Source organism: Erpetoichthys calabaricus, chromosome 2 (genome assembly GCF_900747795.2).
Source record: "Erpetoichthys calabaricus chromosome 2, fErpCal1.3, whole genome shotgun sequence".
NCBI classification, from domain to species: Eukaryota; Metazoa; Chordata; class Cladistia; order Polypteriformes; family Polypteridae; genus Erpetoichthys; species Erpetoichthys calabaricus.
Genome location: NC_041395.2, coordinates 31,108,040 through 31,127,762, shown reverse-complemented (window position 1 = coordinate 31,127,762; position 19,723 = coordinate 31,108,040). Strand labels below are relative to the sequence as shown.

Here is a 19,723-nt window from a genome sequence, read left to right as displayed (position 1 = left end):
GTGAAAAAAATGTTATATGATGGAAAAAAAATGTTTTTATTTTTGAATTTAGCAAAATATATGAAAAGCACATGAAATAATCCAAACTATTTTTTCAACATATCACTGTGTAATTCTTCATCCCCCTGAGCTCTGGTAGTTCCATAATGAGGAGATGGCAGCCTTCTCACTGGACTCTTTTTGTGCACTATTGCTGTCACTTAGGGACATGTACAGAACTTTTGATGGCAGTGGCTCAGAAGTGAAGAAGGGGCACTTTACAGAACAGGATTCATTACTTTCATTTTAATCCTGGACAGAAATGTTTGCCTATTTTTATGTCTGTTTCTTCATTTCATTAGAAATTTGTGTGTAATTATAGGACTCTTATAGTCTTTACAAAATTGGTGAAAAATGTATATTTATGATTACTGATTATGTAAGATTTAAGAAACAAAAAACACATCATAAATAAAACTGAGGGTGAAATTTGAAAACAAATAAACAGGAAAATAGGTAGATTCCTAAAAAATAAGTACATATACACCAGAATGACTGAAAACTAAGAAACTGTATTTGCAGTACTTTATGCAGGCGTGTTGCCATTCGAATAAAGGAGCTCCTGTAGTGTTTCTTCACACACTTTTGCTGAATGATTTGTTGGCAGAAAGTCCTCAGTGTTAAGTGTGTCACAGAGGGGGTGTACAGCATTATTCATAATGATACCCAGTTTTGTTTTAATTCTCTTTTTTTTTTTTTGCTGCTTCCTCCAGGGGGTCCAGAGTGTGTCCCATAGCTTAATTTGCCATTTTAATTAGCTTGTTGATTCAGTGGGCCTCTCTTGAAGTGGTGTTACCAGCCCAGCATACCACAGCATAAAAAACTTCACTGGTCATCACAGAATTCTAGAAGATAAAGCCTGCTCTGCCCTTTCTTATAGTTTCTGTGTTCTGATACCAGTCTAACCTTTTATTAATGTGGATCCCCAATAGGAGCGCACCACCTCAGCATCTACTTGCTGAATAGTCACAGAGAGGCGCTTTGGTCAATAACCAATTCCTTGGTTTTGCTGATGTTAATTTGCATGCTTTCAGCACCAAGAATCAAAGTTCTCCACCTGACGTCTGTATCTCATCTTTATCAGGACACCCCATAAGTGCAGAATCATCTGAGAATTTCTGCAAGTGACATGATCTGGTGTTCTGATATCTCACACTTTGTACTATACTGTACATGTACTACACTCACACTATGTATTATATAGGGTGGTCCAGATCTAACTATGTAACTATTGTATTGCATTGCATTAAAAGCTGCATAGTTAAATCTGTATATGTACTAATGGCCTATTTATACATTCATTTATTTAAAGTGCTTCTGTCAAAAGCCAAATTTCCCTCAAAGGACAAATAACGTTCTAAGGTTAAGCAGAGTAGTGAGTACAGATATAAACCCTTTCACAAATTTCACAAATTTTTCAAAAATCTCTGCAGGCTGGGGAAAATTCCTAAAGACTGGAGACTAGCAAATACAGTATAATCCCCTTATATAAAAAAGGTGATCAGGCTGATTCAAGTAAATGTACAGTAGGCCAGTAAGCTTACTGTGCACCATAAGTAAATCAATGGAAACAATCTTGAAAGCAAAGATTGAGCAGCACATGTCTGGAACAGGAGGATTAGCAAATACACAACATGGGTTATGCTAGGAAGGACGTGTTTCACCAGTTTGATGGAATTCTATGAGACACAACAAATGAATATAATCAGAGAGGTGCATATGTTCATTATTTTGGTTGTTAGAAGGCTTTTGATAAGATACCACATGAAAGGTTAGTGATCAAACTAAAATAAGTGGGAATTGAACAAACAGTCTGTAGGCGGATACAAAGTTGGCTCAGACACAGGAAGCTAAGAGTTTTGGTGAGGGCAAGTTTTTCTGAATAGGGTGATTTTAAAAGTGGTGTCCCACGGGGATCAATGCTGGGGCTACTGTTCTTTTTAATATATATTGTCTCACATGTGGGACTGAGGACCACTTTCCAGGCTGTGAGGAGGTCAGCTGTATCACCCCAGGATGACAGGGGTCAGTGGCACTAATAGTATCTTCTTGTTTCCCCATCTGGTACATAGGCCATGACACTGGGTCATTCTGGAAGGTGGGATCGCAACCTGACAACCAAAGAGGACAGAGCCTACACAAATATATGGGTTTATTATAGGTGGCTATAATTTTTGTTTTATTAACAGGGGTGACCCAGCTGGTCCCCCAACATTTATTCAGTGTAATGTGGTCTGCTTTCCCCAGTCACAAAATAAACAATCTGGAAAAGCATATAATGAATAAGTGAATGTAAAAAAAAATATCAGATTTGAACACACGGTGAGAGCTCTGAAACTGTAAAGCACACCTTATGAGAAGGAAGTAGGGGTCATACAGTGTACAGGACTAGTCAAGAAAATTAACAAGATGTTAGGTTATACTACCTAACATAAATGTTCTTTTAAATTGTTCCCGAGTCTAGGCTTTGTCCCAGAGCATTCAGCGCAGTGGGTCTCGTGGACAGACGGGGCATCTGCCTTAATTCGAGCATCACGATGTGAGGGGTACAAGTAAAGGAGGTAATGTTTAAGTTATAACACAGACTAGTAAGGCCTCACCTACAGTACTGTGTGCAATTCTTGTTTCCATATTAAAAAATGTATATATAAAAAAATACTTTTTAAAAATCACGCTTATATTAAATTAAAAAGTACACTAAAAAGTAAAAAATATGTCTCTCATACATCACTCGTAAAATAAAAGGTGGGCCCTTTTTATATATATATATATATACTGTATTATTTTCAACGTTTTAGTCTTGGGTTTGTTTTAGTATAATTTTGTAATCAATATTTTATTGTAATCAATATTTTAACACTTGGGTGGCTCAGTGGTAACGCCGCTGCCTCGCAGTTAGGAAACCTGGGTTCACTTCCCGGGTCCTCCCTGCATGTTCTCCCCGTGTCTGTGTGGGTTTCCTCACACAGTCCAAAGACATGCAGGTTAGGTGCATTGGCGATCCTAAATTGTCCCTAGTGTGTGCTGTGTGTGTGCCCTGCAGTGGGCTGGCGCCCTGCCCGGGGTTTGTTCCTGCCTTCCACCCTGTGTTGGCTGGGATTGGCTCCAGCAGACCCCTGTGACCCTGTAGTTAGGATATAGCAGGTTGGATAATGGATGGATGGATATTTTAACACTTCCTTTAATATTTCTATTCATTACTAGCACCATCTATTGGTGAAATCTTTAGCTATTCATATGAAAATTTAATTTAATTAACATGGATCAATTAGTGAAACTGATTTATGTATTGTCATTGGAATTGAGTAAGTGTGCAGAATTTCAAGTAATTTGGACAACAGGAAGTTTGTTAAATATCAATTACAAGATGTGTACCAGACAACAAACAGGTGAAGTTAAAAAAAGTGTAATAATAATAATTAAAAACAACAGCACTAGAGAAAGTCCCAAGGAGAGTGAATAGGCTGATTCTAGGACCAAGAGGTACGAGTTATGAGGACCAACTGAAGGAGTTGAGCCTTTTCAGTTTAAGCAAACAGAGATTAAGAGGGGACATGATTAAAGTGTTTAAAATTATGAAAGGACTTAGTCAAGTAGAATCCAGCTGTTACTTTGCAACACATTCTTCAATGAGAAAAGTTCTTTTCATTAAGAACCTCAATCACATGGAATGGAGGACTTTAGAGACTTTCAGATCTTGATTTTATTTTGGACAATCCAGGTGAAAAGGATAAATAAGCATGTTTGCCTAAATGCCCTGTTCTTGTCACAGCATTTCTAGTGTTCTGTTGTTCTACCACAAGCAGTTTTCATGTTTCATCTCCAACCTTTTTTTTTTTTTACTTATCTGCTCCATGCTTGTAAATGAACAATGACCATTTACTGTATCTTCGTATGTCATAGTCCTAATGATAAATACAGTTTCCAATATGTAAATATATGCAAAACCTTTAAAAACATTCAAAATAACCCAAACATTTATGATCATAAATTTTGGGATTAATGCCATTGAAGATAGTCACTTGCTCATCAACAATTCTGTGAATAAATTAAAATCTTACTAGTTATTAAGAAACAGATTTTTTAAATTAGATCCACGAACTTTGAAACAAATAAATAAGCAAATGTATTTTCTACTGTGATGGGCTGGCACCCTGCCCGGGGTTTGTTTCCTGCCTTGCATTCTGTGTTGGCTGGGATTGGCTCCAGCAGACCCCCATGACCCTGTAGTTAGGATATAGCGGGCTGGATAATGGATGGACGTATTTTCTAGTAGTTCTGCGTGGAATCTGCATGTTCTTCCCGTGTTCTGGGTGGGTTTCCTCTGGGCGCTCTGATTTCCTCCCACTGTCCAAAGATATGAAAATTAAGGCCCTAATGTGTGGTTTGTGTGTGTGTTTGTGCATGTTGGTCCAGGGATGGACTAGCATCCTGTCCAGGGTTTGTTCCTGCCAGCTACTATAGGCTCCAATCAACCTCCCACCCCAAGACCCTGTTCTGGATTAAACAGGTAAGAGGACATGACATTGTCCTCCATACAGCCTCCAGTTAATCCAAAATGCGGCTGCGAGAATTATTACAAGAACAAGAAAATACGAACACATAACTCCAGTTCTTAAATCCTTACACTGGCTCCCGGTTAAGTTTAGGGCTGATTTCAAAATCCTTCTTTTGACATATAAAGCCTTAAATGGTCGAGGTCCGGCTTACTTGTCTGAACTTATCATGACTTACAAACCTGAGCGCACATTAAGATCTCAAGATGCCGGTCTGCTTATGATTCCAAGGATTAATAAAATAACAGTGGGAGGTCGAGCTTTTAGTTACAGGGCCCCTAAACTGTGGAATGGTCTGCCTGCTACTATAAGAGATGCCTCTTCGGTCTCAGCTTTTAAATCCCGGCTGAAGACTCACTACTTCAGTTTAGCATATCCTGACTAGAGCTGCTGATTAACTGTACAGACTGCATCTCTGTTGTTAGTCATTAGCACTTAAACATAAGTAACATGACAGTTATAATTATATACTAACCCTCACTTACTCTGTTTTTCTTCTTGGTACTCGAATGTGGCACTTGGTGCCATGGCCCACCTGCCAAGTTGTTTTGCCTGCCTAAGGAAAAGTCATCCCAGATGGAGGATCGTGGGAAAGGGGGGTCCTTTCATCAGATTGGCTGGCCCAGCACTGTTTCAGCCGTGGAATGGCCAAATGGGGGAGGCAGCTTGAAGGATGAGGTCTCCAGGACTCTATACAAATCCAAATCTTATTATGGGATATATCATCTACTGTTAAATTCTGCTCTGTACTTCTAAAATTTATATTTTTTATTTCTTACTATATTGAGAAATTGTTGTTCTGTGTACTGCATTGTATTGTATTGACCCCCTTCTTTTGACACCCACTGCACGCCCAACCTACCTGGAAAGGGGTCTCTCTTTGAACTGCCTTTCCCAAGGTTTCTTCCATTTTTCCCTACTAGGTTTTTTTGGGAGTTTTTCCTTGTCTTCTTAGAGAGTCAAGGTTGGGGGGCTGTCAAGAGCCAGGGCCTGTTAAAGCCCATTGCAGCACTTCCTGTGTGATTTTGGGCTATACAAAAATAAACTGTATTGTATTGATTATCTACTTCAAAAGATATGTTAAAATTCTCAGAAGCTGTGTGTTCATGTAATCTTTCAGTTCTTAGTTAGAAGGCATATTTTAATCTCTTAATACCAAATTAAGCAATTAAAACTTCCAGCAAGTGATCATAATTAAGAATAGTGTATGTTTATTTTGTAAAAGAAAAAATAAAATGTATTTTAAGCAGTGCAATTCATTTTAATAATAATTAATAATTCATTATATTTATATAACGCTTTTTAGCTAGTTTTTAATTTTAATTAGTTTTTGCTCCTTAGCTGTTTATCAAATACTGATGCATGCAAAATATATTTAAATAATAATTACGCATGTTGAAGAATAGTATGCAACAATGCCTAAGGAAAAACTGTAAAAAATACAAATACAAAGACATTGCACAAAATTCATCCAACAAGTCTATATTGGAAATGACAGATTATTTCGAGAACACCTCCAATTATTTTCATATGCATGTTTATTGTATTTTTTTTAAAGGATAGGTGAACAGTTTGTGTGTTAATGTCTCTCAAAGAGATGCTGCTCATATTTGGGATAAAAACGTTTCAATACACAGTTATAGTCAAGCTTTACCAGATTTCATTTATTAATAAGATTTCCCCCATCGCAAAGCTTGGTGTGTATGTTACAGTTTATATGCTGTGGTGGAGTGATTTCTAGCATATACGTTGATAATTTATTTTTGAAAGCTTTATTTGTAAGATAGACAAGGCATGTGGTCTGTGTCAGTAATCCATTCAAAGGCAATGTGGTAAGCCGAGAGCCACCTATGGATGTAAGATGCACTGCTACTTGGGCTGTAAGGATATAGTTTGCCAATATTCACCTAGTATTCTGATTCCTTAATATTTTTTAGTATTTTATCAGTAATAAATAATTAAATGTGAAACTTAACTCCTGTCTTTTTCTTTACTTTGTCCAATTGCCCGAGCTTACAAAAAGCAGAAGGGAAGTGGGGAAGAAGTGCTAAAGTACCTGATCACTGAGTCATAAAAGTATGGGATTTTAGACATTTTATTAAGGTCAACAGAATAAAAAGGAGAAAATAGGCTCACCATGGAAATTACAAGAATACACATATGTGAAATGAGCCAAAAAACAAACATTCATGAAGAACCATTGCCATTTTGCTTTATTATGTTACATAAATGTTTGCATACAATATATAAGGAAACGGACAATGCAGGAAGGCTTCAATACTTTCTGCCAAGCCAGTAAAAGCATTAATAGAAAACCAAAACCAAGAATCTTTTATGCATTTGAGCATTTACATGTAAAAATCAAGGCTGCAATACTTTCTGCCAAGCCAGTAAAAGCATTAATAGAAAACCAAAACCAAGAATTTGAAGAATCTTATGCATTTGAGCATTTACATGTAAAAATCATCTGCTGCCTCTCATCTTAAGAAGGTTGAAGGCCCAGAGTTTGCAGATCCATCTGACATCCCAGTAAGTCATTTCCAGCTTGTAGGCACAATTCCAGATTTAACCCTAAAAACATAAAAATAAGGATTAACAATAATAGCTTTCAGAAGTTATAAATTTTATCAGAGTTTGAATAACATCCTGTGAATATAATGTATTGCATCTTATCCTATATCACTTAGATTTTACAGTATATAAAGCATGGATTTTTTATTTTCATTGTGTATCAAGGCCAAGTTTATTAACAAAATTGATAAATATGATAACACCAGGTGTTATGTTGGCACTACAGATAGTGATACCTTCTCGCAGCTTCAGAGTTCTGGATTAAAATTCCAGCTCCAGCATGTATCTGCGTGGAGTCTGCATGTTCTTTTGTTGTTTGTGTCGGTCCCACACCCCCAGTCTTCTCATTTCTTTACCCATCCCACCAGGTTAGGATGACTGGCGATTGGTAAAACTTCCTAGTTTTGTGTCACCAGCATCACCACCATCTGACTGAGGGACTGTGCAGACACCTGTGATAAATGAATGAAGGCGAGTGGCTCAGCTGTCCATGAGACCCACTGCGCGGATTCCTGAATCCTCTGGGACAAAGCCTGGGAACAATGAGGAATGACCTAAAAAGACTTATGTTAGTTAGAATGCCCATTGGGGACTGGGTGTTCTTTTGACCTTGGAACCCCTGCAGATTTTGTTTTTTTTTTCTCCATCTTATTTGGAGATTTTTTTTGTTTTTTGTTTTCTTTCTGTCCTTTTGGCCATCTGACTTACAATATTATACTGTACAGTATATTAGGACTCTACTTTTCTACTAATTATATATCTATGTAATGTGTAAGTTCTTATTAATTTGTTACTCATTCATCATTATTCTCTTAATTTAATTTGTTATCCTTTCTTGTAACTATTTCTTTTGACATTTTGTAAAGCACTTTTAGCCGTGTAAGAAATGTGCATTAAAATAAATGTTATAGTGAAAGACCCTTTCATCCTTGCCTGCAGTGGAAAGAATGGGTTTATTAAACTGATGGAATGGAGGGAAAAAATCTTAGAACTAAGTTACAGTGGGTGGTGAATGGAAAGCTGGTCAAGCAAGAAAGTGTTTTTCTTCCAATAAGCAAAACATGCATTGGTGGATGTCATTTCTAATTAACAAAGTGTAGTTGAACTAAAGCACATCACAACTGTCACCACCATAAAAAATATTAACATTGAAAAAAGTTATAGGGTGTGAAGCCACAGGAAGGCAGCTCTAAGATTACTGTAGATATCCATGGCTATGTTCCACTTTTAAAAGAAAAGCACAAACCATGCACTTTGTGCAGTACATTCAGTTTAGCTTTGTTCAATACTTTCAGTTTGAAATCACTCTACATAACTGCAAACAAAGTAAAGCTCATAAATAGGTTTTAGACAATCTCTGAAATTGTGTGAAACCCTTCTGTAATTACAGCCATCACCTATTAAATACAACTTGAATTTTACAGAATTATTAGCACTTTTGGTGAGAATTCTGTTAAACACATCATACCTGTCTGTGCCTTAATCCAGGCCACTGCTTTGAGAGCCACAAATTTCCACTCATCTTTCCGATTTGAATTGAAACCATGCAGCCAAAGCAGTGACAGAAATGTTGCCCAAACTGACTTGTCTTTTATCTGGAAAAGATATAAAAAATAATGAATTCATTTATTTTCCAGTTCCAGCTTAATTTCAGTTACTCAGCGCCTGTCTCTAAAGTGTGTGCATGCCCCACACTTCCTTACACCTTTAATTCTGAAGTCCATCACCCTAAAGTGCACATCACTCATATACTGGAAAAAAACAAGTGAACCAAACCCAGACATGGAGTGAATATACACATGAAAAAAACTGGGCCTTTGCATGGTTGTAAATTCAGAAGTTTGGAGTTTATACGTTACTGCACCACAACACCACGCTCGGAAAAATGCGGCTTCTTTAATTTTAGTCATTTTATGGTTCTTTACTGGGTTGTGTGGTTCCTCATAGCACCATTGCTTGACAAAGCACCACTTCATTCTGGGAAGTGTTATTTGCATATGATGTTGGTTCTTTTTACTTTGAAAAACTTAATATGTAGAAGAAAACTGAAATGTTTAATGTATGGTTAGGCTAAATGGCAGGACACTCACAGATTAAGAAAACCTGGACTTAGCCTGTTTTAACAATATGCAGCATGAGACCTTTTAAAATCATGAAGCATTGGTATTTCACAAATTTATTGTCATCTATTCATGGTTATTCACTGCATGAAGCCTGTTACATATTTTAAGTAAATAAAAGTTTTTGTTCTGGAATCTTCACGTTGATGGGTCTTTTGTGAACCAATAATGGTTCCCCGGTGGCATTGATCTGAAGAACCAACTCTGGCACCTTTATTTTTAAGACTGCACCCAAAAATAAAATGGCCACAGAGAATTAGTCAGTCATTCTCTAACCCGCTTAGTCCTGAAAAGGTTCTTAGCAGTCTGCTGGAGCCTATCCCAGCTAGCATAGGGCGCAAGGCAGGGAACAAACCCTAGACAGGGTGCCAGTCTATCACAGGGCAAACACACACGAACACCCACACACACCAAACACACACTAGGGCCAATTTAGAATCACCAGTCCATTGAACCTGGACTGTGGGAGGAAACCTGAGCATCTGGGGGAAACCCACACAGACACGGGGAGAACACGCAAAGTCCATGCAGGGAGGACCTGGGACGTGAACCCAGGTCTCCTTACTACAAGGCAGTAATGTTTGAAATGTCTTCAAATGTGTGAAACATGCTGTGTGTGCTCCTAAGAGCATTTCTTTAAATTATTAAAATTATTTTTAATCAACTGAAATTACCTTCCATTTGAGAGCGTTTAGTTCTAATGCTCTTAAACTATGATAAGTGAAGTAAATCCTGGAAGCAAGTAAAGATGAACTGGACTGAGGAAAGTACACACCTGGATGCATATTGTGATGTTAGTTGATTCTAATTATTTTTAGTCAGTCAGTCAGTCATTATCCAACTCGCTATATCATAACTACAGGGTCACGGGGGTCTGCTGGAGCCAATCCCAGCCAGCACAGGATAGAAGGCAGGAACAAACCCCAGGCAGGGCACCGGCCCACCGCAGGGCACACACACACACACACACACACAAAGCACACACTACGGACAATTTAGGATTGATAATCCACCTAACCTGCATGTCTTTGGACTGTGCGGGGAAACCAGAGCACCCAGAGGAAACCCACGGAGACACAAGGAGAACATGGAAACTCCACGCAGGGAGGACCTGGGATTGAACCCAGGTCTCCTTACTGAGATGCAACTGAAAATCTATCCTCTCATGTGCAAGCAATAAAAGCGTTCAAAGAAACACGCTTCTACTTTTCAAGTTGCGACATCAGGCTGTGCGTTGGTGACTGTTTCAAAGCATATCACACAAAGGTTGTGTACAAAATCTGCAGTGGACAGGCATACCTTTCCGACTTTATTTATGTTAATGTTTTGGTATTTAATGGTATTTACAAGTTTCTGTTGCACGTAACGTTTTTCTTGTTTAAAAAAAAATTACGTTTTTGATTCTTTCTCCAGGGGTAAATATAATGCTAAAAGGGGCTGCATCGATTTCTTATAATGAAACAGGAGTACAGTGAGAAATCAATCATTGTTTGAAAAAAAAGGCTAAAAAGAACAAGGAATAAAAACATCCAAAATGATATTGAAATTTTCAATATCCTGGTTTTTAGCTTTTTGTTAGATTATGCTAAGCACTGGAAGAGTTGTGTTCATGCTCATCTTGTTTTTCTTTAGTCAGCTTGTATAAATTAAAGCTTGAATTTCAACATTAGATCGCATAACTCTATTATTTAAATATCCTGCATTGTTTACTGCTCTGTATTGACATTTTTATCCAAGTATAAATTGGTTCAGAGATAAACGTACATGATTCCAACATGGGAATGTGATGATGTGACCAATGAGATGTAACTTGTAAAATATCAAATTAGAAAGTATGGCGGGATTAATTGCCTTTAGGACTATTTGCACATAATGCGAGAAGCACCTACTGCAATATGCATTATCTGTCGTCTGTCTGTCTGCAGAAAACAACTCAGCCTATCATGGACTGATTTTGATGGAATTCAGCACACTTATTCTGACAGTGCAATTATTGTTTAGGCGGAGAGGTGGCTCTGAGGCCAGGGATCTGCACTGGCAATCGGAAGGTTACCGGTTTGAATCCCGTAAATGCCAATAGGGACTCTGCTCTGTTTGGCCCCTTTAGCAAGGCCCTCAACCTGCAATTGCTGAGCACTTTGAGTAGTGAGAAAAGCGCTATATAACAAAGAATTCATTATTAAGAATTATCGTTGACATATCTTGTAGGAAGATTTAAAATATTGATATCTATCAATCTTTAATTTAATATTATTTGTTGTATCAGTATGCTGCTGCAGGAAGATTTAAAATATTGATATCTATCAATCTTTAATTTAATATTATTTATTGTATCAGTATGCTGCTGCTGGAGAATGTGAATTTCCCACTGGGATTAATAAAAGTATCTCTCTCTCTCTCTCTCTCATTGAAAAGCATTGGTAGATCTGCATTAGTTTAAGGTCAAATTTAATTTACTATTTCCCTTGAAAACAGACCAATTTATACATTTTATTTATTGTCCTCGCTCCTTGCACTCTCAATACAAATGCCATAGAAACAGCACACACATGTAAAAAGCTCATATAGTAGCACCCATCAGCCTATATATGAAGTAATTAAAATTCTATTCAATTATATGCTAGCCTCCTCTTATTTGTCCTCTTCACCTTTTACCATTTCTATGTGAGGTCAATGTGCCTGATCAACCTTCTCCATAGAGTTCGGTCCTGCATCTCCTGACCAGTCAAGCCCTTTTCCTTTAGATCTTCTTTAACTTTTTCCATCCACCTCCACGCTGGCCTCCCTTACTTTCTTTTCCCCTGTATTTCCAATCCCATCACTCTGCCCACATATTCATTGTCTCCCCTCATCACATGTTGTGGTATAACAGTCCCTCGTACACAGACAGACATGACACCAGATGTCCAAAACACACACATTTATTTTCTTCCTTCGTAACAGCACCTCACAATGCAGTTCCAGCTCAAACTCAGTCCCTTCTTTTCTCTCCCTTCTTCTCTTTCTGCTGCCTTCACTCCTCCACACACAAGCTCCATCGTCTTCCTCCCAACTCTGGCTTGTCTAATGGAGTTAGGCGGCCCTTTTTAAACTGCCCAGTATATGCTACAGGTGCTCTGCGATGATCTTCCGGCATCACTTCCTGGTGTGGCAGAAGTGCCGCCTGAGCACCTGGAAGCACACCAGGCGTACCTGGAATTTCTTCTGGCAACACTTCCGAGTGTGGCGGAAGTGCTGCAGTCCAGGGCTCCACAATCCTCCAAGTGCCCCCTGGTGGTGGCCATGGGCCCCAACAGAGTTGAGCTTCCAAGCTCTGATCCCGTGGCCCCCATGCAGACCAGGATGGCTGCCCTCTCATGGTCCAGGGGAGGTATTGTCCCTCTCCTGGTCCTTCCAGGTGTCCCAGCTAGACAGGATCCCCTGCCGTCCGCCACAATGTCCATAACCCTTTAACCTACTTTTTCAGATATCTCTTCTGTTTGTTGTACCTCTTGATTGTCTAATTTCCAAATTATGTCCTTTTCTGTAACTCCACACATCCATCTCAACATTTTCATTTCTGCACATCTGACTCCTCATGCACTCTCATTTAGTGGCCTTGTCTCAGCTCCATACACCACTGATAGTCTTACCACTGTCTTAAAAATCTTACCTTTAATCTTCAGCTTAATTCTTTGATCACACAATATTCCTGATACCTTCTTCCAATTGTTCCATCCACACTCCACTGTGTTATCTCTGAATTTAGGGTTTTCCATCTTTGGTTACCACTGATCCTAGATATTTAAATGTATCCTTTCCTTTCTCTCTCATGTACTTCCGGACCTCTTGACAGGGCACTCTATCATAAACCTTCTCCAAATGCAAACCTTTTTTTTTTCTCAATTCTTTTTTATGAACCGTCTAAATGTTTAAATCAAAATCTCTTAATGGCAAAGCACTGGTGCTATCAGAATTCATTACAGGCTCCAACCTTGACATGCTTTGCCAAAATAAACCAACTGTCTTTAAGCGCATTGAGCATGGGAAAGGTTTCTCCACTTTTTTTTTAACTCTTCAAAAACAAATTACATCACTTTTCTACAGTCACCATTCTTTGCAATGCTATTCTTCTCGCCTTCACAGTGTCCAATGAAAATAGAAAAGTGCAGAAAGTTTTTGAACGTCTCTTGTATTAAGTCAGGTGGATTTTATTGCCATGTCACATAGGCAGTCCAGTGATGTGAAAGGTTGCTCCCAGGAACATGGTGTAACATAAACCAAATTCTATTTGGATATTGTAGGGAGGATTACATACAAGGAGGATTATTTATAAATACATCTTTTCTCATGTCACATATTAAGAGAATAGTTTCACAGTGCAATCAATATAAAAGTAATAATACAATACACAAACATAACCGTCGTAATCATTCAAGTATGTCCATTGGACTGGAATTAAAAAAAAAGGCAATTGTTACCTTTTGTATTCCAGTTAATCAGTTCCTTTCCATGTGTGTAGTTATTTTTTAAATTTTTAATGCTTTTTCTCCCTGCATAGGGTAATATTGATAGTGATTTTATCCTAGTATTGTTGATTTTCTATTAATAGTTATTTTTCTTTTGGTAATTATTGGGTACTACCAAAAATATTACGTTTAAGAAAACTGAGCAACAGTTAGTCAGATCGTCCACCACTAAAACGCACCAACCAATGGCATTGTAAAGCACTTCTAAAAAGCAAATTTGTAATGTAGTCATTAACATTTGTAATTGAATGCTATTATCACTTCTATTTTAGAATATGATTCATTGTTACAGAAATATTTCATGAACAAAATGTGATGACTGACTCTTGGATGAAGCAACGAAATGTGAAATACTCCAACTTTCCTATCAGTTAACCAAGTCCCTGAATGCACCTCAATGTTACATCAGGTGTCCATTTTCTAACTTGTTCATGCTTTGCATTCATAATATTAGTTGGAAATACAAACTGTACTCGACACACTAGGCAATGCTACTACTACAGGGGCAGTAAACGAAACCTGAGGCAAGTTTGATATCAAGTGGCTATCTTGGTGTCTGTGGCTAGGCTACCATCCTGAAGAAATGTTATAATGTATGTTTATGTTATAATAAATGATGTTTATAAGTTCATTCCAAATTAAAATTTAACGAGTTAAGTGTTTCACAACCTCCACACTGACCAGCTGTTTGCATAGTTCATCTCACAATGTTTTGAGGCCAGAAAAACATTAATGATACGACTTGTAAATCACTGATGCAAGCACATAACCACTGAGATGCCGTTAGTTCAAACAGCACAAAAGTGATCAACACACACTAATTTTCTGCCATTCATTTTGTTTCTAAAGTCAAACCAAAGTTCATTAGCATAACACCAATGCTGTTAACGTTTATATGACACGTTTATGTATGGTATGGTAGCAAGTAGTATGCAGTCTTCAGTTAGGAGTAACTATTACAATTACAATTAGGTAACTTAAATGGCTAATAAGCAACATCAAAGCCTAATCATTTATGTGAGGGGATTAGAAAACAACAAGTATTGTTATATAAGGACTCTAAAAAAGTAATTAATCTTCAATTGTGAAGTTTAATTCAACAAAGCTAGCTGGGATAAATTTGAAGCATTAGAAGCATTAAAGCATCAGGAATTTGTGACATTTGAAATTTTAATTAATTTGACTTATCCATTGAAAATTACTCTATGGTAAGTGTTGTTTACCTGCTAATATTTCCTCAGACAACATTTATTTATAAACATAGCCAGGCTTCATAAAAAATAGTATTTAGTTAAAGTGTTGTTTACCAGCTAACATTTCCTAAGGCAGTATTTTTTTATTAAAAGAATCCATAAACTTAGTTAGGCTTACTGTTTCACCATCTCGGATACTAATCATATGATAACATCACATGTCAAAGACTTCATTGGTTTCGTGGGAGCAAAATGCTACTGCTATACACAAAATAGCTATGGACAGGAAAACTGCATATGAAAAAGCAATTCTTCTGATGAAAACTTTGGGATGGAGTGGTGTGACTGAGGCTAAGGATCTGCGCTGGTATCCTGAAGGTTGCCGGTTCGAATCCCTGTCACTGCTAAAAGAGGTCCTACTCTGCTGGGCCCTTGAGCAAGGCCCTTACCTTCAATTGCTCCAGGGGCGCTGTACAATGGCTGACCCTGCGCTCTGACCCCAAGGGGTATGCGAAAACTAACAAATTCCTAATACAAGAAATTGTATCAGGCGAAATAAAGAACAAACAAACCTCACAACACCCTCCTTCATAACAATAAAATAAATAAGACAATAAAATGTAAAAAAATACGTAAAATCAAATCAAAAATAACATAAAATAACCATGAAGTTTTAATAATGTGACAAAGATCATTTTATATTTTTCTGTCTGGCACACATACCTCAGCTGGCATTTTCTGCAGCACCTCCTGCTCTGTCTTGCTCAATAAAGTCATCAGTCTGTCCTCTAGATTCCAAGACCCATCCACATTTTGAAAGGAAACCAGCTTTAACAAGTTGTCACTTCTAACTTCTAAAGTTTAAGAGAAGTACAAGATTCTTCACTTGTAATAACTATATTACATTTTTCTTGAATTTGCATAAATGTGTTAGAAATGTTTCATGCCACATTATTTTAATCTTACTAAAATAATTCTTTTGTTAGATATAAGATAAATCAAGCCTAAATACATTTATATACTTCTAAAGACCAAATATCACTCAATGGGCAGAAATTGAAACATTTTTTAAAAAATTTTCTGACCTGGCATATCAGCAGAATCTCCTTCATCTACTTTATCTTTTGGCTTTCCACCGCCTCCTCCCCGTAACTTGGTTGGTGGTGTTCCATAACCACCGCCTCCTCCCCGTAACGTAGTTGGTGGTGTTCCATAACCACCGCCTCCTCCCCGTAACGTAGTTGGTGGTGTTCCATAACCACCGCCTCCTCCCCGTAACCTAGGGTGTAGTCTTATACAACTAGTGTAATAGGATTCCCAGCTTATTCTTTCTTGGGAGCAACTTGGAAAACTTGCTGAAATAAAAAATAGGGTTTCATTATTTCCATTAAAAATTAAATATAATTTCTCAATTAACAACATTTAGTTCAGTCCTATCTTCAGCAAAGCATTTGTCCACCTATTCATTTATTTCCCTTACAGGGATGTCGAGAACAAACTCAAAAGTTCATGCTAGCAGCATAAGGTGGCAAAAGGTAGGAACCAACCAACCTTGGATGGAAAGGAAGTGTGACGATGCGGATTCGCTTCACGCTCCCATTTAGCTTCTGGGAGCTCTTGAATCCGGCACCGTCGGTGATATCACTGATAAGCTAGGCAGTGAGGCACAACAAATGGAGCAAGGGGATGGTGTAAACAAGTGCCAAGTGCTTTTATTAAAATCAATAAACAAAAACAAAGTCAAAGTGTTCAAATAAATAAGTGCAGTGTCTCTCAAATATCCATAAAAAAATAATCCATAAAAACAAGTTATGAGTGGAGATTAAAAAAAACAAATCCTTTAAAACAACGATGAGGTTAAATCAACGGCTGGAATCTGTCATTTTTTTAAAAAGCCCGATGACTTCTCCATTCAACTGGCAGCTCCCCTGCTTCTCCCATACGAACCCTGCAACAGGGGAGTCACCCTGTCAGCAGGTACAGCTGACCTTACTTCTATCCAGTTGCCTTCCGTCCCCTGGCTCCGTACAGCTACCTTACTGGACCGAGACTTGGGTTCCTCAATGGCCAGGTCACTCACGCTGAGGCTCACCCTCCCAAGACTCTTCGACTCCCGTTGCCTTCCGCGGGGAGTCTTCCATATTGCCGGTCCCTCCAGCTCCTAGAAACCGTTCAGCTGGAAAGAGACCACTTCCAACTGCCCCTTCTCTAGTGTCAGCCACACACTGCTCGTGAGAGGGCTCTCCAATCCATCTACCTGCATTTACCAGCTGTCACACACACACACAGGCTATCTTCTCCATGCTTCTGCCGCCTTCTTCCCTGCAACCTCCGTCTTTCTTCCCATCTTTTTTTTTTCTTTCTCATCCTCCCTGCTAGCCGCCTTGTGCTTCTATTTATAATGGGGACGTGGCAGCTGTGGTAATCAGCAGCTCCCAGGAACAATTACGGATGCGGACGACTCCTCACCTGTGCACTTAAGTGAGAAACACACGCATCACGAATTCCCCGGGAACCGCTCAGCCACTCTACCATGCCCCCTCACTAAGCCACGAGTGTGGCGACTATATTAAAAAGTGGCCTCTTTGACGTGAACTGTGGAACCACTACACCACAGGAAGGCATACATGCTTATGTTAACGTCAAATGAAAGGCATCAAGTAAAATAACGTGCACATCTTTCACATTCAATCTTAAATCAGCATAGTCAATGATTGGATTTGACATGAAACTAAAGATTCAAGAGCTGTGAGGCAGCAATGGTAATCACTGTACAGTGGACCCAAAGTAATTTCCCCCATAGGATTGTATGTAAATACAATTAATCCGTTCCGCACCCTTACGAACTGTATGTAAATATTTTTTTTTAAAGATTTTTAAGCACAAAAATAGTTAACTATACCATAGAATGCACAGTGTAATAGTAAACTAAATGTAAAAACACTGAATAACACTGAGAATACCTTGAAAAGAGAAAACTAACACTGCAAGTGTACGCTACAGCCTTATGAACCGCTCGCTGTAAACACTTTAATGAGTTTTAAGCACAGGGAAAAAATGAACATTTGAAAAATCCGTAATTTATACAAAAACTAACCATAAACAACCAAGAAAAGTAACATTGCAGGAGTTGACGCTATAGCCTTACGAACCCACTCGCTGTAAACACTTTTTTTTAAATGAGTTTTAAGCACAGGGAAAAAAATGAACATTTGAAAAATCCTTAATTTATACAAAAACTAACCATAAACAACCAAGAAAACTAACCTTGCATGAGTCGAGTTCTGGCATGAAGGAAGTGAGCAGGAAGCTAGGTGGAGAGGAGGTTACAGTTTTGAGGTAGAGTCCCTCTGCGCGATGCATGTCTGACCGAGAACAATGTACTACAGGGAGAGACTGAACATGTGCGGAAATCATCGGTGCGTACAAACCGGAAGGGAAACTAAATAGAGAGTTCACAACGAAAGCACGCACGTCTGACCGTGCGGAAATCATCGGCATGTACAATCCGGAAGGGAAACTGGCTTGTTCGTCAACCGAGTGTGTGGTCATGAACAGATGCCAAAGTTTGGCGAACTTTTTGGTCGTAACCCGATTTTTACGTGGTCCAAGACATTCGTGAACCGAGGTTCCACTGGTTTGGCGAACTTTTTGGTCGTAACCCAATTTTTATGTGTTCTGAGACGTTCGTGAACCGAGGTTCCACTGTACTATCATGACACCTTTAGATCAAGCACAGAGACCATGTTAGATACCAGCTGATTAGACTACACTTATTTCCTATGTATTTTAAAATCTAAATTAAGTCTGTGCTGCTCTATCGTTCAGTTCCAAAACCAATCGTTCAGTTCCAAAACCAATCAGCTCAAAGCACCTGTCCATGGCATATAAACCAATGACATTCATGTTGTTCCATAGAAGACCTTTGTAATCAGAATATCATTTATCACAAGCAAACAATACCACACATAATTATAAAATTTGATTGTAGAAGAAAAAACAAGGTCAAACTAAGTCTCAGTTTTACCTCAAGCCTTTAAAAAATACCTCACTAATGGCCCATCCACTTGGCATGCTGATAGAACATCCATACTGCCCTACTCCACAGACAGCCTTTATAAAACACTTTTGAGTGAACATACAAATAATTTCTCAGCGCACAGCTTCTTCTATGCATACATTTTCATTCAATGTGTTAACATTTAAAAAAGTGTTAACATTTAAAAAAATAAAACAAAGTCTTGTTGCTGCTTAGAATGATTCCACTTTAGTACTTTATTATAAAAAGAAAAACAACACATTTCAAATGTGCAAGCAAATAAAGCATCAAATTACAGACATACTTAAGATATTTCACAAAACAAACGGCATGACAGACTAATTTCCCAACATTTTTAAGATAGAAGAAACACGATTTGGACAACTTTGTAATGTGCACTTTAAATGACATTTACTAGAGTCCAGATGACATACTAGAGTCCAAGATAACTCCTAGATTGCGGGCTGCAGTTGGTACTGCACTCATGTATGACTACAAGTAGATGGGTTAGTTTGGAAGACATGAAAACATGAGTTAAGGTTACATATAGAAATGGCTCACAACTTTAATCATACAGCATTGTGTTTGAGAGAGTTTCAGTGCGTGTGTACAGAAATCATACTTATTAAAAAAAAGGTTTGAGAGCAAACTAGCTTTTACCATTCATTAGAGGTGTAATCATTTAAGTTGACACACA

The 19,723-nt window shown here is 38.2% G+C and overlaps 1 protein-coding gene across 1 annotated transcript in view; it reads right to left on the bottom strand.

Moving 5' to 3' along the window:
- Positions 1-6,964: 6,964 nt before the first annotated feature.
- Positions 6,965-19,723, bottom strand: part of LOC114642361 (von Willebrand factor A domain-containing protein 5A-like) — a 107,687-nt gene continuing 94,928 nt past the window's right edge. Inside the window, exons 16-19 of the mRNA XM_051922126.1 lie at positions 16,073-16,342; positions 15,711-15,841; positions 8,635-8,761; positions 6,965-7,166 (exon numbers count right to left, since the gene is read on the bottom strand). Of these exons, the coding sequence (XP_051778086.1) occupies positions 7,078-7,166; positions 8,635-8,761; positions 15,711-15,841; positions 16,073-16,342 (617 nt within the window). The 3' untranslated portion in view covers positions 6,965-7,077. The remainder of the gene's footprint in view (positions 7,167-8,634; positions 8,762-15,710; positions 15,842-16,072; positions 16,343-19,723) is intronic.